General features: G+C 50.0%; 1 protein-coding gene and 1 pseudogene across 1 annotated transcript; both read right to left on the reverse strand.

Moving 5' to 3' along the window:
• On the reverse strand, positions 1-2,061 carry LOC141964740 (T-cell activation Rho GTPase-activating protein-like). Its single transcript, XM_074915444.1, has 7 exons — positions 2,019-2,061; positions 1,416-1,507; positions 1,057-1,218; positions 863-972; positions 512-707; positions 171-288; positions 1-5 (listed from the first exon to the last, which is right to left on the reverse strand). Exons 1-7 carry the CDS (start codon positions 2,059-2,061, stop codon positions 1-3), a joined length of 726 nt encoding a protein of 241 aa, XP_074771545.1.
• Positions 2,062-3,491: 1,430 nt separating this feature from the next.
• LOC141964741 (RNA polymerase-associated protein CTR9 homolog) lies at positions 3,492-16,027 on the reverse strand (annotated as a pseudogene).
• Positions 16,028-21,940: the final 5,913 nt, after the last annotated feature.

Below are 21,940 nucleotides of genomic sequence, written 5' to 3' on the forward strand. Positions count from 1 at the left end.
TCATGCTGCAGAGGAAAACGTTCATCTTTGGAGAGCAGTGGCCAAAGAGAGGCCACAGGACAAGCGGGGCTCAGAGGACAACACTCGATGCCTGTTCCTGTCAGAAGGAACACAGAGGTTTCTGGTGCCCCAAGCCCCAGCCGCTGCCAACCCCCATTCCCCCCTCTCACCTCTGAATCTCTCCAGGGGGGCTGCCAGCTCCTGGTCTGCTGGGCTGGAAAGGCTGCCCGCTTCCTCCTCAAAGAGCTCCCTGCAGTTCTCCACCAGAAACTCCACCAGCACGTTCACCTGCACGCATCAAACCGTCAGTCTCCACCCCGCTGCCTGACAAGGGGCCAAGCACCTTTGCCACCCCTGCCCCCTGCTCCTGCCCAGAGGCTGTGGCTGTGGGGCTGCTCCTCCAGGCAGCCACCCTGACAGCATTTGCTGGCGGGAGGAGGCCGGCAGAGCCCTCTGCGCAGCCAAGCGCTGGTGGGCCGGGAAGGCTGCCCCGGCGGGTGGGGACGCGCACCTTGTGTGTCACCTCCAGCACGGCCTCCAGCGGGAGCTGGTCCGCGTTGGCTGGGCTCAGCAGGTTCGGCCCAACGCAGACGGCCAGGTTGCTGCAGCCCATCCTGCTGGTGGCTGCGTGGTGGCCGATGTGCCGGAGGAGGGACAGCAGCCTCTTCAGGAGGAGGAGGTTGGCTGCGGGCAACTTCTCGGCCACCCTGGGGGAAGGGGAACACGGCGCTACTAAAGCAGATGCTGCCCACAGCGTCCCCCAGAGTCGCCCGAGGCTGGTGGGAGCCAGCGCAGCTTTCCAGGTGCTCTGGGCCAGCGGTCAGGGCTCCTGCTCAACAGGCAGGCTGCTGCCCACACTCACGCTCTCAGCTCCCAGATCTTCTCCTCCCTGCTGGCCTTCTGCATCGCCGCCATCCAGTCCTCGTAGAGCTCGGTCACGAGGAGCTTGCAGGGGATGCTCCGGAGAAATTCCTGCAAGGCCCAGGCCTCCAGGTGAGCCTTTGAACACTGGGGGCCAGCCGGGAGCTCCTCCAGCCGCAGGGCAGAAGCGCTCACCTTCAGGATGGCGGCCAGCAGCAGCGCGGGCTGGCTTCCCATGTCGACGTCTGCGCCGTGGTCCAGGGCCTCCCGCAGCTCTCGAAGCGCTGTCCCGCTGGCGGCTCTGCGGAATATCCCCTCCGTCGATGGTCCCTCCTGCTGCAGCACGGCCAGCAGCTCCTGCGGGAGAGGCAGGAGGACAGTTGTGTGGCCGAGGAGCCACCTTCCAGCAGCGGCGGCCAGAGCACTGCCCAGAGCTGGCTCCGTGCTGGGGGTGAAGAGCCCAGTGCCCCATCCTCAGAGCTCCCGGGGACACCCGCTGGCCCTCCGGAGCCTGCAGAGGGAGGGCTGGGGACCCTCTGGCCAGGGTGGCTGACCTGGATGGGCTGGGGCAGCGTGCCATCCTCCCCGCAGAGGGCTGCCAGGGGCTGCCCAAAGAGCGCCCTGCTGCAGCCGGAGCCCGCCTGCCCTGGCGCCGGGGCAGTGGCCGGGCTCCGCCACAGAGCAAAGGGCCAGGGCAGCCCCCTCCTCCTCCTCCTGCTGCTGCTGGTTCCTCCTGCTGCAAAGGAAAAGAGAGCAAGAGCCTGTCAGAGGATGCTGCTGGGCCAGCGCTCCCAGAGCCTGCCCTGCCCTGCCCTGCCCTGCCTGCAGCACGGTGCTGAGCAGTGCGGCAGGACGGGCAGGGACCGGCAGCTGGAACCGCAGCTCCGGCTCAACAGCTCCGGCTCGGGGGCTCCTGAGAGCCGGCGTGTCCCCAGGACAGCCTGGCCCAGCCCTGGCTTTGTCCTCCTCCAGGCTGTGGGCAGCAGCAGAGGCCCCGTGTCCACACAGAACCACATCCAGCGGCCACTGCCCGGTGCTGCCCTTTCTCCTCCATCTGACGTCTTTCCTCAGGCTGCCCAACCTGCATGGGAACACTCAAGGGACAAGTGAGCACAGCCCAGCCACTTGCAGGAGGGGCCTTTCTTTCCCAAACTCACCTGGTGAGCGGCAAAGTCCTCCCTCACTGCTCGACGGGGCCATCGGAGGCCCTTCCCTGACATCAGCCTGCAAGAACCCGGCACCAGCAGCCTGAGCGTGGCAGAGCGGGGACCCTCTGATCTCCCCGGCCCTCTGCCCCTTGTGGCAGGTTTCCTCCCAGTTCCACCAGCCAGGATATGCCGGCATTTCTGGTGGCTCCTCAACCTTCCCCACTCCCGGAATTGCACCAAGGGATCGTCCCAAACTCCCCCCACTAGCACGCCCATCCCTGCACCCCGGCACAGCCTAAGGGCAAAGGCAGCCGTTCTCACCTCTGCCTGGCTCTCCACCAGCTTCTCCAGGCTCCTGGTGCTGAACGGCCTCCACTGGGCAAGAGAGAAGCAGAGGCAGAAGGTGAGCAGCCATGCCTGTGCTGCTGGGCTGCAGGAGCAGTGCTGGGGACAGTGCCCGTGCCAGAGAGACACTCACGGCGTGGCGGCGGCTCCGCTCCTTCTCCAGGAGCTTGAGTGAAGGGACAAGGGTCACTCGGGGCTTCTTGCTTCCGTCGGGTATCCTGTGAACCGGGAAGGGACAGGGAGAGAGCTGGGTGAGCCCCAAGCCGCCTCTTCTCTCTCGTCAGGCAGCTCTCCCCGAGAGCCGCCCGCAGCCGCAGGGACACCTCTCCCCAGCTGGGAAGCTGTGTTCCCCATCTGGCTGTGCCTGCAGCACCCCCCAGCTTACCCCAGCAGTGTGTGCACCCACAGCTCCTTCAGCGCCCGGGAGCTGCAGCAAGAGGAGAAACGGCGTCAGGCCCCGCTGCCCCCCAGCCCGTGGGCAGAGGCGGGCGCCTGCACAGCCCTGCCCCGTGGGGAAGGACACAGGGGCAGGACGAAGCCCCGTGGGGCGGGACAGAGCCGCTGCCCAAGCCCTGGTCCCTCTGTGCTGCCAGAGCAGCTGCTTTGGCCCTTCCCTTCTGGGGACCAAAAGCGACCAGGGGATGCAGGACGTGGAAACGCCCCCCATCCCTCCCTGCCGGCGTGCTGCCCGCTCCCTGCCCAGGCTCTGCACGGAGGGCAGAGGCCCTTCACAGGAACCTCTCCTGCCCGGCCGGGGGACGTGGCACCACGACTCACCCGAAAGTGGCAGTGCAGGAGCCCCTGGGCCAGAGGAAGAGGAGGGAGCTCCTCTCCTCGCGGCTGCCGACACCCTCCGCCTCTTCCTCCCACGCCGCCTCCTTCCCGTCGCTCAGCACCCACAGCTGGTCCAGGGCCAGGCGGAGCTGTGGGCGCAGGGTGGTGCCACCTCTGCAGAGAGCGGAGGCAGGCAGTGAGCTGGAGGTGGCCTCCTTGGGGTGCCCCCCCGGGCAGAGCCCTGCTCCCCCCCTGCCCTTGGGGCGGGCATTGGTGCATCCAGCACCAGGGCCTGGGGCCAGGGTGTGCCAGCCCTTGTGCCGGGGCCAGGCGTGGGGCAACGGCAGCTGGGCTCGGAGGGTCTCACCGCAGCTTGGTGACCACCAGTTCACCCTGGAGGAGGAGAAGGCGCCTCTCGCTCCTCTTGCAGCCCCGGGTCAGCTGCACGTCTGCGCTCAGCACCGGCTCTGCGTCGGCGAGAGCGTCCCTGCGGAGCAGAGCGCGGCGGGCGTCAGAAAGGCCGCTGCTGCGGGGCGTGGCCGTGCCCCCCCGTCCCCGAGCCGCGGGGGGAGCCCACCTGGAGCCGCAGCAGCCGTTGGCCTGGCCCATCCTGCCCGGGACAGGAGGACCCTCGCTGTGCACCGAGGACGCGGCCCAGCCGGGGACAGCGAGGACGGGAAGCGGGTTGCCGGAGCCCGGTCAGCGCCGCTCGGCCAGACCCTGCCTCCTCCCAGCGCCGCTCCGGGCCAGCACAGCTCCGTGCTGCCGGCGCTGGGGCCGGTGGCTCCAACGGACCAACGGCCAGACCCCGACGGGCAGCTAACGAACAGTGGGCGGGGCTCTGGGGATGGGCCCGCCCACCAGAAGGCCACGCCCCCAGCACTGCCTGCCCTCGGCCAGCAGGAATCACCCAGCCGGGCACCACAGCCCCTGCGGGGAGTTCACTGCCCCCTGCCCTCCGCAGCCCTCTGCCGCCAGGGCCTTCCCAAACCTCGGACGCCACAGAACAGAACGGCTCCGGGCAGCAGCACACGTGTGGGGGTGGCAGAGCCCCTCTGGTTCCAGCCGCGGGCACGCAGGGATGTGCGGCCACCTCAGGAGAGAGAGAGGCCACCGACCCTAGAGGTGAGTGTTGAGCTGGGGACATCACGATGTCCCCAAAAAATGGGGTGGGGACCCCCTGAGGTTTTGGGGACACGGGGGGACACTCGCAGCGTCTTTGGCCTGGCAGGAGCCCACGCAGGCCTCGGGGATCTCCCTGTAGCAGAGCTGCTGCTCCGCCCAGAGCTCGTGGGCACGGCGGGGTCCCCTCCAGCAAGGGCCCCTCCTTCTCCTGCCCTGGGGGCACCGAAAGGGGGGATAAGGTCACCAGGGGCACGGGGAGCCCGATAAATCTCGACACCCCAACTGTGCTACAGACCCCGCCCCCAGAGCTCCCTGAGTGCCCACAGACAAGGGAGTTTTGTGGTGAAATTGGTGGATTTGGGACAAAAACGTTTTGGGATGAAGTTGGAAGATTTGGGGCATGGCAGGAATTTTGGAGAGAAACTGAGAGATTTGGGGAACATGGGGTTTGGGATGAAACTGAGGGATCTGGGCCATGGTGGAGTTTGGGGTGAAAAGGGGCAATTGCAGGTATGGCGGATTTGGGGTGAAATGGGGGAATTTGGGTTACAGGGGGGGAAAAAGGGATTTTGCATACAGGGATGTTTTGGGGTCAAACTGGGGGTTTGGGGATGAAACTGGCGGGGTTTGGGGGTGCTGGAGTAATTTATGGCGTCGAACTGGGGGATTCTCTGGATCCAAGAGGGGTTTTGGGGAGAATGTGGGAGATTTGGCAGTCAAACTAGAACATTTTGGGGTAAAACGGGGAATTTGGTGTCCAAGAAAGATTTTAGAGTGAAACTGGAAGGCTCTTGGGGTTGCTAGAACAGATTTTGGAGTCACACTATGCGGTTTTGACTTTCAAGATAGATTTTGGGGATGAAATGTAAGAGTTTTGAGGGTGCTGAGGCTGATTTGGGGGCAAAGTGGGAACACCGGTTCAAAGTGGGAAATTTGGGGCGCAAAAATGGTTTTGGGGGTCAGTGGAGAAATATTGGGGCAAAACTGTGGTTCTGGGGATTACACACAGATCTGGGGACCAAGGGCCATTTTGGGGTGAAAAGGGGGGGGGCGGTGGGATCCGGGGAACTCACCGTGCAGCACCCAGGTGAGGGTGGCCCCAGTGATGGTGGAGGCGCCGTCCCCCGCCCCCACGGCGTCCCAGCACTGGTACTGGAGGGGGTCGGGGCTGACGCTCTCGGGGTACCCCTGGGGCAGCAGCACCTGCCGGGGGGGGGACAGGTACCCCTGGGACCCCCAGGAATCCCAAATCCCCCGTGCAACCCACCCAAACTGCATTGCCACGGCCAGGTCCCTCCAAAACACCCTCAGCGCCCCCCCCTCCCCCCAACCTCATTAGTGTTTGTCCCCCCCCAGATCCTATTGGCCCCCACTTCTCCACTTTACCCCCCAAGATGCCAGATATCTCCCCGGGACCCTACCAGCCCACCCCCAGGACTCCACTGAGTGCCGTTAGCCTCCCCAATATATCCCCAGGACCCCAATATCCTCCACAAGATCCACCCCAGGACCCCAGTGACCCCCCTCTGGACCCTTCTTGCACCCCATTACTGTCTCCAGGACCCCAATATCTCCCCCAGAAACTGCCCCCAGGAGCCTATTAGACACTGCCCCCCCGGACACTAATAACACCCTCAACTCCCCCAGGACCCCAATTAACACCCCCTGAGCACCAAGACCCTCCTCCAGACCCCAATGCCTCCCCCAAGACACCCCCAGGACCCCAGTAAACCTCCCAAACCCCTCCAGAACATCCCCCTTCCCGCCCCACCCTGACTCCATTACGCTCCCTCTAGGACCCAAATACCCCTCCCCCAGGACCCCGATAACCCCCACAACTCCCACAGAACCCCAACAGCAAGCTCAGTGCTTCAGCAGCAACAGCCTGGGACGACTTCAGATAGGAATGGCTTCTGCATTCACATTCCTGAGTAGCTTGTTGGGCTACCAACACCAACACTCTGTAGCATGATGTCCCTTCAGTAAACTGATGAGATTCAAAGATAAAGGAAAAAAACAAAACCACAAACAACTAAAAAACCCCCTTCAACCACCGTTTGTTTAAAACCATCCATCTGAAACCTGTTTTCAGCAACCCTGGAGGAAAAAACAACAAAACTAAGCAAATATGGCATTACTTATATATTTACTGTCATTTTGCCTTAAACCAAAGCATTTACTCCTGAATTACAATCTTCTCAAACTCAACAGATGAGTACATCTCACCAGTTTTGGCTGTGTGCAGCCCCTTTGAATACAACAGTAGAAATGCACATTCAGAGTTCTCCAAAATTAAAACATTCTCAAACCCCTCTAGAGCAGAACAAACCCCCTGAAAAATTCTAAAGAGACTTCTAAGATTTCATTTACTGCTCCTAGCAGTAAGTACATTGCTGATGCCCGCAGATTTATTCCTTGTCTGTCACAGCTTAATTGCTTGAATCCAGCATCAGGAAAGGAAGGAAAACTCATGTTTTACAAGACCTTCCAGAACACCCTCCTGGAACCTAGCTGTCTGACAGGCCCTCACGAATACAACAAACCTTCAAGTCGATGCGCAAGCTGTGATGATCAGTGTCTTGAAAACAGTTTCTTCAGTTAATTTAAAGAAAACGACTTCCTAACTTTCAAGGTTGCCAGTTTCTTCCCATACTCCATCAGAGACATTTTAAATTAAGAACTTTTGTGCTAGACTGAACTCAAGTTCTTGTGCATGTGGAGAAAATAATTCCTTGCTGAAGTTTTAGATTATGGAAAATATTTTCCAAAGTGATAGACTTCTGAAAAATAAAGGCTTTCAAGCAACTGTCTCAAAACAGTAACAGCAAGCTGCTAATGGAATTTCAGTTAGAATTTGTGTCTGAATCTTTAGTTTGCATGATGTAAAGCACTAGAATTGTGAAGTGCTTGCTTGTGTGAAAGGCTGGCTTCAGTTGCCAAAATTACTGAAAGGCAACATCTATCCTCAACATAACAGCAGAGCTAGGAGCGCATAAAGCAAGCACCAGATACGGGAGGAATACCTAGGAGCAGAATAAGTGGTTGAAGAAGAGGGTTACAGTTGGATCAGATTAATCACACTGTTCTCTGTCCAGATTTTTTTTTTTTCTTTTTCAAAGAGAACTGAAAGATCCCAAACACACCAAAACTCCTTCTGTTCTTAAGACATGAAGTAATTAGGATTTATTTGCCAATAGGAGGGCGAAATTAGTTCTCAAGAACTACCAGTCATTAACTAGCCTTATATAATAATGATGTGCTTTTGAGCCTTATAGGCTGTTTTGAAAGAAATCATAAAAAACAAGTATTAAGTTAGTGGAATAATTTTTAATTTTTTTTTTTTTTTTTTTTTTTTTTTTTTAACTGTGCTTTTCCAGGAAGAAGCACATCTTCACCGTAGTAATACAAAACCCTTTGGGAAACATATTGGCCATGTGGCCAAACAAAACTGGCTCTTGAGCAAGTTTGAATACACAGTTTTGTCAGGCTCAGTCTTGTTTTCCTAGTAGAAACTCTAGAATTGCATACAGCGCTTCACAGGAGATGATGGTCTGTCTAACCAGATCTGTGATCTATACTGCAAATTTACCACAAGGGAACAACAAAATAGATTCTAATGATTAGAAACAAATCATCTTTACCTGTGGGCTAGCTCCAGCTCTTTCACAGCATTAAGCATCTCCTTCAGATTGCTTTTTACATCTTTCAGGACACAGGTAGCTAGTCTTCGTAGCACTGAAGCCGTATGATACGTAAGGACTGCATCCCCTGGCGCTACGTGCCTGGCCTGTAAATAAAAAGCAAGTTGTGAAGATGTGCCGCAGTGTGATACAGGGGTATGCTGAAGCGCCATACAGAGAGTGAGCACCATTATTTCAATCCAAGACTACTGAATTTAGAGACACAAACATGCATCAACTCACAGTAATTTCACTCTGTGATAGATGATGTTTTATGTTCGTACCTGTAACAAAGTTTGTTTGCATTCCTGTAATTTCCCACATTTGAAGAGTGCCCAGGCCAAATATAGTAATACTTCAGCATTTTGATACTTACAGAACTTTCGGAGGCAGTGTTCATATTGAAATGGAAAAAAAAAAAAAAAAAAAAAAAAAGGAAAAAATATCAAAACAAGAGGTGATAATCGTTACTTATTTAACCTAACTCCAGTAAGCGTTTCTATTCCTAAAAAGCATTACTGCTAATATGCCTTTCGCTTTTTAAAGTGTGTCATGCTACATAGACGCCTCCTTTTCACTGATCAGAAAAGTCTTTCTGCTGGTCTGTAGCAAGTACCTGATTTTCCTGGAAACTGACAGCAGTCCAGGAGGCTCTCTAGGTCTTAAAATACAATAGAATCGTTACAATAGGTGGTACTTGCAAAGTAAGTCCAACAAGCACGACTTATTTTAAGTGCACTCAATTATTCTCCGCTATATGATATGAAATCTATTTTCTTTATTCATACAAGATATTTTATAAATTGAAGCATATTTAATGTAGTAATGCCATGTATCTGATGCAATTAATTAAAAAAAAATCCACACCTTTCAGATAACTCAGCAACATATTGGTTTTGTCCACCTAGCTGAATAACCTGGCATGCCAAGGGCTATCTAGTTGTTCTGGAGTGTAAAGGAAGACTCGTTACTAGAGGTTTTGTGGGTCTAGAATCAAAGCTTCAGTTACAAATCTTGTATCCTTTCCAGTAACAAGCACCTTTTGTTTGACATACTCTTTTCTCAAGGAATCATTCACCCTTTCTAAACCTCCAAAATAGTAAGAAATACAAAGTCATTTTTATTTCCAGCTCAGTACAGGAACTGCCCAAACTGTAATGCTTGGATCCACTACTCTTGGATCACACTGTTGTGAGCGCCCAATTTTCACTCATCTTTAGAGTCAAAGTTTTTGTATTTAGCTTATGTCTGCCTTGGGTGGGTATGCTTTGTGGTAGAGTACAGTAGAATAACTGTTGTGGCTGTAGTAAGCTAGACTATTCAGTTCATCTCCCTTTGAGTCCAGTGCCATGGGTCTCAGACTGTGGCTTGTGCTGCCTGCATAGCACAACCCAGGGAACAATACAACACCGCAGGAAATAAACACATTTCTGCTAACAGCTGTAGTGAAATATACAGGCAGATGAGTACAACGTTTTTCTGACAAATCAAAAGGTGAAAATGATACCCAGCTTCCTACTGTAATTCAAACACAACAGGATAAATGTGATTGTGTGACCAAAGCTTTTTAACAGGAGTTCACTGGAGGACAGGGACTACTGAGGTCTTGATCAGACAAGAAAGGCCCCGTATCTCTTCCTTGTGACCATCACAAAAAGCTTCAAGATTCCTTTGAGATAAGTATTTCTGAGCCTCAGTGTGGACCCACTCTCAATGAATTTTGTTCTTAGCTTCTGTCCTGTTCAGCGTACGCTTTTGTTTCAGCTTACTTGTATGCCTTTCATCCACTAATTGAGGGAATTTGGTTAGAATAGGTTGACATTTGGAAGTTAGCTTGCTTGAGCAGGTTGAACTAGATGACCTCAACCAATTTCTCCAACATGAATTACCTTGTGATACTAACTTTGGTGAAAGAAATCATGGCACACGTTTTCAGACAGCTCCGATTATTACTTATGCAGTCATTTTCAAGAACAAAAACTGTTGCTATTAAAAAAATCTCAGCAACAAATTGCATTTACTTTCTTCAGTAACATCTGAATGTAAATTACATACAGTTAACTATGCTGACTGAAACCTCTCTCACTGAAAATTAATTGAGAACAAAATTCTAACCCAATGAAGTTTTAACTCTGCTAACTAAAAAAAAAAAAAAAAAAGGAAAAAAAGTGTACAAATGCTAGTTGCTTTGTTACCCCTTACCCACATTTGGCAGTTTGGTTTTAAATCGAGACTTGACAGCTAACAGCATGCTAGAAACAGACCTAACTTGTTAAAATATTATTCAGAAACTTTCACAGCTGCTATGACAGCAGCGAAACACCCAGAAGTCATCTAACCCAACATATTGTTTAGTTCAATTTAGAGATGTTACCATCTGCACAGCACTGATGTACTGTTTCTGTTCTACGTAGATATGTGCCAAATTCAGCCACACATCACTGATATTGGCTGTTGCCTCTCTCATTTGGGTAAAAACTTCACAAGCTTCATGGAAATATCCTTTATGTGCCAAGACAGCTCCTAAGGGGAGAGTAATATTTACAGTGTAAGCTTCCAGGTTCAAGTACCATGTACTCTTACCGAAGAAAACAAGAAAACATTGCCGGAATGAAGTTCCCCATTAAAAACTAAGGGACATAGTTGCACACGAAAGACATTCCTTCCTGTGCTCCACTACGTAGCATTCAGGCCCTGCAAAAACAATTCTATACTAAAGCATGAAACATAAGAATATCATCACCTCTGAAGGAAAATTAGAGTCTAATATTCACCTATGCCATCAGCAGCATACACATTCGTTGGATCACTTCTGAGTACTTGCTTGTAGATCGCTAATGCACGGTCTTCATGACGCTTCTCCCGCAGAATGAAGTACCTCAGTTGATCCCTCATGTCTATAATGGGGTATTAAGGATCTACCCAGAAGTTTGACGGACTACAAGATGCCAAATAGGCATCGGGAAAGGCTCTGAGTAGCTAAGAGCCTGCAAAAGTTAAATAAATAAAACCACACACAGGGCAGACAGACGCCCATTACCTTTTCTCTGTCCCTTGCCGGTTGATGTAGCGTCTGGAACCAGATGTTGCCAAGAGCCAGCATGGCGTAAGTATCATTTTGTGTGGAGGGCTGTTTCAATATCCTTTCAAATTTCTTCTGTGCTGGACCCCATTCTTGTTTAGCCAGATGAAGACTGCCAATCAGAGACCAAGCATCCGGATGGTCCTAAATAAAAATTCACTGTAATTTGCAAAAGTATCATTTTCCCTTGCAAGGTTACTTTTTCAAGTATAAAACACTATTTTTCTTAAATAGAATTCTATATTTTAAAAAAGAACAACAAAACACACAGACAGCAGATTACAGTAGTTTTTTCTTCTTCCCCTAGTTTATGTGAACAAAATCAAAACGTAACAAAAGGAAAACAAAATTTGGAGGTCGCATTTCAAGTGTTTTAACTGTAAACACTTAAAGGGTTACAAACCAGATTTATCCAAAGTACTTCTTTAAACCAATCAGAAGCCTCATAAAAATTCCCTTTATCCCTAGCCATAGCTCCCAAGCGCAAGTCGCCTAAAAACAGAAATGGAAAAGAAAATTAAAATCAGGAAACAGATTAAAGTTATCTCAAACAAATAAAATATTGGCCATGCATGAATTTCAAAAGCAATCTTTTTCTTGGTCTGCCAAGGACAGCAAACATCGAGACACCTTTCATACCCTATTCACCGTGAGACACACCCTGTGAAGAGGAATGTCCATCCACAGTGGTGATACAGAAATTGTAGATTTCTGACAGTTAAAGTAATGTGAATGTTTTTCATTAGTTTCATAAGTTAAAGATGATTGGGAAACCCCAAAGAAAAGAGGATACACCAGTTACATAACTCTCTCTTATCACTTCAAACAGCTCTCCCCTCTCCACAGTCTTTAGGAAGAGTATCAGTTAGCAGGCAACAACAGAAAACAAACTGGGGAAAGGCTGTAGATGAGGCTGGGGCATGCTGTGTGCTGCAGCTTGCTGAGCAAGGGCTACCACCCTGCCTTTGCAGCAAATACCACAGGTCCGCTACTTGAGGGCAAGAGGAAAAGCAGAGTGAGGAGGAAAACCAGGATGTGCCATAGAAGCTGTGCTAACACCCTCAACAGCTCTTCTTCCCTGGAGGAGGGCCAAGGTCCAAGATAAAATGATTCTCCCAGAGGGTCTCTACTTCCACCCACACAGGCAGGGTTGCAAAGCCTGGGTGTATCAAGTGGATGGCCTTGATTGCACCCGAGGGCTGAGGTACTAAGGCTTTGTTAGGGGTGGGGCGCAAGTAAGCAAAGGCATGCAAGTCTAGATAAGCTAATTTTGCTAGAGTTTTGGAGTACAGTATGATTTACCAAGAATTAGAAGGCTTAAAGCTGAATAGTAGACTATAAGGATGATGCAGGCCTTAAAAAAAGAAGAAGGTAGAGAAATAGCATGTAGGTAACCCCCAAAACTACTCTGAAAAGAAGCAAAGACAGATAGAAGGTGACCCGAAGACACTGTCAATGGGAAGAGTTTTGGTATTAAAAGGAGGACTGTGAAACTAAAGTACCAAACGTTTCTTACAATCAGCGTAATTCGGATGTTCTCTTAAAATGTTTTAATGGAGTTTTTCCACTTCATGAAGTTCAGACATCACCTCATAGATTTTGGCAAGGTTATATAGTTCGCTGTTACAGCGATAGCGTTGTAATAATGCTCATCATGTTCAGCTTCTGCTTTTGCACAATCCAGCGATGCCAAAAAGTATGTCTAAAGTATAAAAAGAAAAAAAGGAATAAAGGACTCTAGAATATTCTTCAAGGAAAACTTCTAGGTGATCAAGAAACTCAGTTCAAACTTTGAGTAGTAACACACCTTTGCTTCTCCTCGGTTTCCCAGCCTGAAGTGCAGAGAACCCACATTATTCACAATCTCTGGTGGGACGTCAGCATGTACTTCCTCTCGCAGAATGCGTGTGGCTGTACCATAGGCTGAGAGTGCACCCTTTACACAGGGAGAGAACGTGGATAAAAGAAAGAAGAGAATGAGCTCTCTGTGCTCTTGTGAGAAGCACACACATAATTTGCCAGGTGTGTATTAATAACACCTGTATATCAGTCTGTTCTAGAATTTGGGCGAGCTCAACCCATGCCTCTACGTCTTCAGGACACGGTTCCGTGACTTTCTTTAGATGACCCTGAAAAACAGCAAAAAATAATTATGCCTCTTTGCGGACGCACAAACTGTTTAAAAAAATATGAAAACAATCAAAAGAAAGAGTGAAGGTATTAACCTTAACACTAGACAGATATACCTCACTGCAAAAGAAAACATCTTAAACACCTGCACAATTTTGTCACCAAAAAAATTGCATTAGTTTCCTTCCTTCATTAATGAATTTTTCTGTAGAACATAAACCTGCTTAAAGTGTTAGAGAAGCAGAAACTATTACAGCAACATGAGCGGCAAGAAAAATGATGTCCAACACCTTTTGTATTTAGTTACCCAACACTACATTAAAACACACAGTCATTTAAAAAAAAAAAAAAAAGCATAACATCGTCCTTCCAGAGAAGCTAAGACAAGTGTTTTATGAAACTCACTAGCTAATTTGCTGCCTTCAGGAAAACATTAGCTAACTTACCATCTTCAGAGAATTATAACATACATGTGAGGAATTCTGCCCTTTGCACAGTGCCAAATACAAAGGTGAGGCTGGGGCTCCTCGCAGTTCTGGGACTTGCTTTAGCCACAGCCCCGTAGGAGTCTCAGTTCTGTCGAGAAGTTGTGACTCTCCACAGCTCAGAGGATCTCTCATGGCAGCCGTATCTACAGCCAAGTAACCCTGAGTTTCATGTAGCTTCAGGTACAGTCTGATTTCGAGTCTGATTTCTAAGTTCTACTGTCGGATGTAAAAGCATGATGCTGGCAGAAGCAAAACTCACCTTTGCAATATCCCGTTTCTCCTGGTCTTCTGAAGCCGCATAAAGACATCCAAGGATTTTCAGAGTCTCACAATTGTTTGGATAGGCTTTCAGAACTTTTTCAAAGCATTGTGACGCATTCTCTTTGTCCCCTCGATAAATGTACATTTGACCCAATCCAAAAAATGGAAGTACAAAAGAAGACGAGGCAAACTGACTGGCCTGGTAATAATACTGGAAAGCTTGATCATAATCTCCCTAATGAAAAAGAAGGATCAAAGAACAGGTAGTGTTTTCACACTTAGAACTTTCATAAAACAGATTTTTAAGTGTAATCTCAACTTGAAAATGGCCCTACCTGTACATGAAAAGACTTAGCCAGCTGATAACAACCCTCTGCCTGCATTGCTTCAACTTTTGTATTATGGCAAGCATGAAGAGCCAAGTTCTGTGCTTTAGCATAGTCCTGAAAAAAAGGAAGTTAAACGAAATTTGAAAGTCTTCACTTTACTTATGGTGCAGTGATTTATTATTTAAACAAGGATAGCTGGAAAAGACAAGAAAGATTTAGCCATAGCACTGACTAAATGAATAACAGATTTAGTTTTACTGGTTACTGTTCTTTATTTCATATTTTAAAGCATGGAAGAGAAAAAAAAAAAAAAGCCAAACCATCAAACCAAAAACCAAAACCACACAAAACACCACAAACCAAAAACCATTCAGGACACAAATGTGTCCTTGACTTAAGAAGTAAGTGTATCTTTTATTTTCTTGAAAAAAAGCTTACACAAAATGTAAGTCAAAACCTTTACACTTTTCCACCTAGATTAGAAGTTCCATATTAGGCATAGTGGCCAGAGAGGAACAGGACCAGGGGAGAATGAACTAGAGGCCCTAACGTGCATCCAGAGGGACACCATGGCAAAGGCGCTGACAGAAGACTTTCCACATCAACTGCCTTCGCTTTCAGGCTGCCCCTTCCTCTTCCTCCCCCTTACTAGACCTAAGATTTAAAGAAAGGCTCCTAGGGACAACCTTGCTTTCTGATACAGCTGACTCATTCTCAAACCACGGGCAGGGGAGAAGTGTACTGGTACAAGAAAATGATCACCTGCTATGCAACTTATTTACTTACAGCAATTCATAGCAACTTGTAATGATTTCTGAATATTGCTTAATAATCCTGCTTGCCCTGACTGTTTTGTGGAAACTTACCAAGAACTACAATGTTCAGCAAAAATAAGAGACATGTCCTTGGAAAGCAGATGGCTTCTAGCAAGTTTAGTCTTTGAAGTGGATAGATAGCCATGTACGGGCGGTAGAAACCAATATACTGGTGGTTTTGATAAGATAGAGAGGGTAAACCAGCAGGAACCACTCTTGTTCAAGAAACTGGCTAAGAGAATCTGCACATGCTCCATGGAAAACTACAAGGTGAGGAGGACTGTGAGCCTTCCTCCAACAGACCCCCAGAGACACCCACCAGGAGGCAATGGGCTGGTGCAAACAAAACATCGGCTGCTGACACCAGCCTCTAGAACTAACCCAGCCTCACTCATGCATATGGATGTTTGTGTTACGTAACCCAATGAATATGGATATCCACACTCTATCAGTTTCTGGTAAAATGTGCTGTTGGGGTGCAAGCTTTGTGGAGAAATCCCCTTGCACCCCAGTGCCAGAGTAAACGTACCTGCTGTATAACTCTATTCCAGTTGTAGAGTCTGTTTCTGCGAATCGGGTCAAACAGAAATTCTGGGGTAAACCTGGGGAATTTGGTGGTCAAACATTGATCTGGAGACCAAGGGCCATTTTGGGGTGAAAAGGGGGGGTTTGGCATCGGGGGAACTCACCGTGCAGCACCCAGGTGAGGGTGGCCCCAGTGATGGTGGAGGCGCCGTCCCCCACCCCCACGGCGTCCCAGCACTGGTACTGGAGGGAGTCGGGGCTGACGCTCTCGGGGTACCCCTGGGGCAGCAGCACCCACTGGGGAGGGGAAAGGTACCCCTGGGACCTGCAGGAATCCCAAATGCCCCCTGCAACCCACCCAAACTGCATCTGACACCACCAGGTTCCTCCAAAACACCCTCAACCTCCCCCCCTCCAACCTCATTAGTGCCCCCGCAGATCCTACTGGCCCCCCAGTTCTCCATTTTACCCCCTAAGACCTCAAATATCTCCCCGGGACCCTACCAGCCCACCCCCAGGACTCCCCTAAATCCCCATTACCCCTCCAGGAGACCCCAGGACCCCAATATCACCCCCACCAGATCCCCCCCAGGACTCCATAAGCCCCCACTGGACCCTTCTTGCACCCCATTACTGTCCCCAGGAACCAAATATCTCCCCCAGAAACTGCCCCCAGGTGTCCATTAGACACTGCCCCCCCACACACACTAATAACCCCCTCAGCTCCCCCATGACCCCAAGAACACCCCCAAGCACCAAGACACTGCCCCAGACCCCAATACCTTCCTCAAGACACACACCCAGGACCCCAATAGCTCTCCCAGAACCCCCTCCAGGATGTCCCCAATCCTCCCACCTCGGACACCAATATCTCCATCAAGACACCCCCGAGGACCCCAATAACCCTCCCAAACCCCTCCAGCTCCCCCCCGCCCCGACTCCATTACACTCCCTCTAGGACCCCAATAACCCCCCCAGGACCTCAATAACCCCCACAACTCCCACAGAACCCCAATAACACCCCCCCCAATAATCCCCCCGGGACCACAATTACCCCTCACGGCACAGGCAGGAGTGTGGGCAGGTGCTGGGGGGGAACAAGGTGCTGGAGCCCCCCGGGGGTGCCCCTGGCCCCCACAGGGCCTACTTCCTGCCACACTCTGCCAGGGCTCTATGGTCTCCGGGGAGGCGGCCTAGGCAGGAGGCCTCCAGCTCTCGATGGTCTCCCCTGAAGGATATCCCACACACAGGTTGGTTCACCCAGCAAGTGGGAACTGCTCCTTTTCAAACACTCCCTTTGTTCTGGGTGGTGACTGAATTTCTCTCCTGCAAAGGGGGCACCAGCCCCAGCAGCCCCAGCACTCGTGGTGGTGGCTCCGGCCCAGCAGTGGGTGAGTGCAGGGACTGGGCCCATTTCCCTGCAGGGGGAGTGTGGGATCCGTGGGGAAGGGGAGAGCTTTGGTCTAAAAACCCCAAACTTTTTCATGGTTCTGAATTTCTTTAAAAAAAAAAAAATATTTGTGGTCACATCTGGGGCTGTCCAGACGTTCTGATGTGTGACTGTGCTTGTCCTTTTACCTTGAACTCAGTGGGGTTTTGCTGTCTGTCGGGGTCTGTTGTGTCTGCGGGGTTTATCTGTCAGGTTACCCCAGGGAAAGTGAATCTTAGCCCTTTATTTGTACTTCAGGTGTGAAAGAAGTGACACGTTTAATATTCTCTGCTCTCTGTGGTGATTTGGGCTGGGGGGGTTCAATCTGATGAAACGCCTCAGAGTGGTGCTTCAGAGGGTGCCGGTCACCAGAGCCAAGAGGTGCTGATCAGGAACAGGCATTAAGCCTGAGAGGTGGGGGGAGAGATGGGGGGGGTGAGCAGGGGGGTGTGCTGGAGCCCAGCCCCTCTGCAGAGCCCTGCTGCTCCTCTGGCTTTCTGGACAAAGGTCGGTTTCTGTGCAGAGCTTCTAATTTGCACCTTTCCCAAAAGACAAAGTCTCTTTTTTCCAAGTTGGAACGACCTGCTCTGCTTTCAGAAAGAATCTTTTGACATCTGCAGGCAGAGCAGAAATCTCACACAATTAAGGTACAAGAAGTAATTGAAAAGTAATTAAAGGACAAGTTTCTATGTGCTGGGAATCTGGGAGTGCTTCTGGTTGGGAAATCCGGCAGCAGCACTTACTCTGAGGCTTTAAACAGCCGGCAGAGCTCCGGCTGTGGGGGACACTGCTTCAGCCTCGCCCGTCAGCTGCTCCTTCATCTGCACCTCTCCCCCCTGCACCAGCTCTGCATAAAACAGTCTCTTCTCTCTGCATAGCGCTGTGGCTGTGGATTGCTGTAAATGTGCTGTAACCGGTTGCCATCGTGTTTCTTTACAAGCTTGTCCTGCCGGATGTGCTGTCAGTCTGCAGATCGTCACCTCGTTCCTAGGTGAGTGCTGGGGCTTCTCCTGGGGTCTCCTGTGCATCCATTGCGTTTTTGCATCCTTGGTCTGGGCACAGTGCAGTGACAGGTGTTTGCATCTGGGGGAGGGAAACTCTTCCAAGGGCTGTCAGGGCTTGTGGTCCTTGGTGGAGCTGTTATGCACTTGGGGTAGTTTTACTTGTGTGGTGCTTCTCGTTCCCCTCCCAGGTTTTCCCATTCATGTTTGCTCTTTGGTTAATTTGTCTTTAGAGTATTTTGTAAATGTTCTCAATTCATAGCTGGAGTACATTTTTTTTGGTTTGGTTTTCAAATGGCTGGTGAAGGACATTTTCTTTTCTTTGAAAATCCATAAAGAGCTCTGGAGTTTTCCTTGGGAGCTCAGAAAATGGGGATCCCTTAGAGTAGAGAAGAGAATTTAATATGAGAAGCACTTCAGTGGTATGCTTCATGGGAGGATACAAGTACCTGCTATAATGTTTGTGGTTGCTTCTGCATTATTTAGCAATAACTACTTAAAAGTCTGCTTGCTTTGGCAAAGGAAGAAGAGATTGTTTCTGATTTCTGTGTCTGACTATAAAAGAACTAACCTGAACATACAGAAAACTGATGTGAAGAGACATTTTTTGTCATTATTGGGTCCAGTGTCTGAATGGTAGTTCTCCCAAGACGAAGTGAGAAGGAGGGGTGCTCCTGCATCCATTCCCCCTCTCTGGTCTGGGATGCTGGGTCCACATCCCTGCCGGTTGCCAGGTGCAAGGCAAAAGGTCTGTCTTCATTAAAATGACTTGTCTGATTTCAGAAACTGTCCACATAGAGTTCAGAGTTAAACTTTTCATGCTCTGTTTGCACAGAGTAGTAGAGAAGCAGTGGTTTGGTTTTTTTTCAGGGCTGTGCCTGTGAAAGAGGCTTTAGGAGATTCTTAATTCTTGACTCTCAGATGGGGCAATGAAGGGTTTGAGAAAGTCATGGCTATTTTTGATGTTCCCCAAAGCAGTTTGCTTTTATGGAGCTTCTAGCCAGAGGTTGAATATTCACAGTCTGATTTTGCATCAGCCTAGAAGTCTTTTTTTTTTTTTTTTTCCCTGTATGATCTTTGTGCACAGGAGTTGTCTCTTCCATTGTCACAGTTCTCTCTGTAGGTAAATGCTGCACACGTTTGTACAGATGCTGGACAGACTAGAAGCTGTAGTGCCAGTACGCAACGGCAGCTCGGTGCTGGGATCCTGCTGTAGCTCTCCCAAGTAAGGAGATTTTTGTTTGTTGGTTACTGATGTGTTAGAGGAATTTCCCAGGTTTGGTATCTCATGGGAAACCCCAGGGGTCCTTCAGTGTGTCAGGTCTGGTTAAATGATGGTCCATATCAGAGTGGCTGCCTGAGTCTGGGGGTCTCAGTCCACTCTCACTGAAGTGCTTGGCGGCAATTAGCGCCCTGGGGGGGAGCAATGCAGTGCAGGCTGTGCTGGATCTGTGCAAGGGTCTACATCTGCAGCAGAGCCAGGACGCTCAAGCCTTAGGTGTAAACCCTGAGTAAGAACAAAGGAGGGGAACAAGGGTCTTCAGAGGCTGTAGGCTTGATCAGATTTCTTCCCAGGGACCCTGGTGCTTTGTGGGCAGAAAGCTCTCCCTGGAACTCCTCTTCCTGAAAGGGCTGTTCTGCACCGTACCTCCTGCTGCCTTTTGGACTTTCTTTAAAGGACTATTGTTTTGTGGGTTTGGGTGGTTCCCTCCCTCTCTAGGATGTGACATGCTTCTGATTTGGAGAAAAGCAAGTGTAAGAGTGGAAGCTGGGGCAGGACTACGTAAATAGGAGTGGTAGAATATTGTGGGCAAAAGTGGGTTCGGATTTTGATCTGCTTCAAAAATTTCATACCAGCCTTCAAATTCACTTGTTATTAATGTGAAGGTGAGAGTGAATGAAGGGGCAGAGGAGGCAAGGAACTGGAGGGAGTGAGGAAAGGCTCAGAGAATGTGCAACAACTTGTGCTGTGCAATCCATTCAGCAAGAGATCCTCTCCCCTGCTCCCACAGCTTTAATGTGCTGCTCCTCCAGTGCCAGAAGTGACTTGCCAGTGACACAGCTGTCACTCTGCATCCCTGACTTCGTAATTCACTTGGAGGCTAGGGCTGCAGCCTCTCTCTTAAGAATGTACGTTAGAGGTAGGAGTGCACAGGGGCAGCAGTGTGGGCAGTGAGCAGTGAGAACAGGCAATGTCTCAGTCCATGGGCAGGGAACTCGTTATTCCTGTCTTCTGATGGTGGGATGTGGTGGGCTTTAGCGTCTTGTGGAAGGTTGTTCTTGAGAGGGTGAGAAACAGGGAACCGCTCGTCTCTCCTCCGAAGGTGCGTCATTAGGGAGATACAGTTGGGTTCCCGGTGCATGGGAAAATCTGCTTTCATGCTAATTAGCTAGTATGTGTTAAAACTGAATAACGTGGGCTGGTCCCCATGAGGAGCTATTCCAGGCAATGTCCTGGCAGCCTATGATTTCATCGCCAAGGCTTTTCCTTGTTTTGCTTTTTGGTTCAGACTTCCCACCTTGTTTCCTGAAGTGTAAGACCCTCCCAAGGCCATGTTGCCATAACAGTGGTTTGAAGAACGCCTGGTGTTCTTGCAAGGGGTTGCAGAAATTGTTGATGCAATGCCACGCTTCCTTGTTCAGTGCTGGAGTCGAAGTGGAGAAAATGACTATTCCTGTCCTGGAGTGTTCCTGGGGAAACTTTTCAAAATGCCACATATGAAGTTTGAAAATTTTCATCATGGAAATTAATTTACAAAGAATCTGGTCCTCCTGAAATCAAAGCACTTTGTGTTATTGCTGTTTTGATGTCTTTCATCACTACAACGTTAAAGACATTTTTTGGTTTGTGGCACCCTTGCTGCCTCTCATGCTTCCCCCCTCCTGGTCCCAGGCTGTGCCTTCCTCCCTGTTACCACCTGCATGAGGGTCCCTGCAGCAATGTCCGACGGAAATGGCGGGCAGGTTTGTGTGTTGCAGCCCCCCTGGCCCACAGTGGTGCGTATGAGCCAAAACTCTCATTTGCATAAGGCAGTGGAGGTGATTTTGGAAAAACTTTCTGCTTTTTCATGAAACTTGATATGAAACTTTCCAAGCTGTTTCGGGAAAGGAAATCTGGTTTGGAGCTACTGTGTCAAGTATTTCCGATTGGTGAAAGTCTAATGATTTTCTCTCAAATTTAAAACTTCCTCATGAAAAGCTTAAGCTTTGCAGAAAAATCTCTGTCAGGAAGATTACAGGTTGGTAATCTGCTCCCATACTCTGCGTATACATGCTCGTAGCACAAAGTGGTTTGTTCTGTCATTCTGCATCCACTAGTTGGGCATTCTAATCTCATTTCAAGTGTAACTGCGCATGTGTTTAGAAGATATGGATAAGTGAGAGTATCACATTTGTGACAGCAAATAACCCTGTCCTGGCCCTATTGCTCAGGGGTGGGCCTGTTTGAGGAGAGGTGCAATTTGCAATGGTAGACACCCTACTTCAGAGCAGGAGTAGACACCCGGTGCATGTTGGAAATGGTGGCAGGCTTTGTTTACTTATTCATGTCTAAGCCCTGCACTGAGTTCCTGCTTTAGGGATGGCAATTTCAGTCGCAGCAATCAATGCAGGACAAGGTTCTTGTTCTGGAGGTGCAGCAGGGTCAGTAAGGGACCCAGGCGAGGAGTGTCTCTGGCTGTCATGGCTCTTGTTCCTCAGCTGATCGTACGCCCTTGGCAGATCTGGAGTTGTCGTTGCTGGAAATCCCTACCTATTCTGCTCAAATTTCCAGGAGCAGGCAGCCTGCCCCTGTCACAGTCCCAGGTGGAGCAGGTCTTTGGAGCCGAGCTGCAGTGCTGTAACTCTGCCTCTGCCTCCTGCCCAGCCTGTCTGGCTGTAGTCTGCTCTGGGACAGGAGCCTCAGTTCACATGTGGGGGTTGGACAGCTGGGTGCGGGCTTTCTGTCC

The sequence above is a fragment of the Athene noctua genome, chromosome 11 (assembly GCF_965140245.1).
Source record: "Athene noctua chromosome 11, bAthNoc1.hap1.1, whole genome shotgun sequence".
Lineage (NCBI taxonomy): Eukaryota > Metazoa > Chordata > Aves > Strigiformes > Strigidae > Athene > Athene noctua.

Bases quoted from the DNA above. Each gene is read 5' to 3' on its own strand.
- LOC141964740 (XM_074915444.1), bottom strand. From the start codon at position 2,061: ATGGCCCCGTCGAGCAGTGAGGGAGGACTTTGCCGCTCACCAG. The intron at 1,219-1,415 runs GTCAGCCACCCT...CCTCTCCCGCAG, and splicing joins CGCTGCCCCAGCCCATCCAG to GAGCTGCTGGCCGTGCTGCA. The intron at 708-862 runs GTGAGTGTGGGC...CCCTTCCCCCAG, and splicing joins AAGATCTGGGAGCTGAGAGC to GGTGGCCGAGAAGTTGCCCG.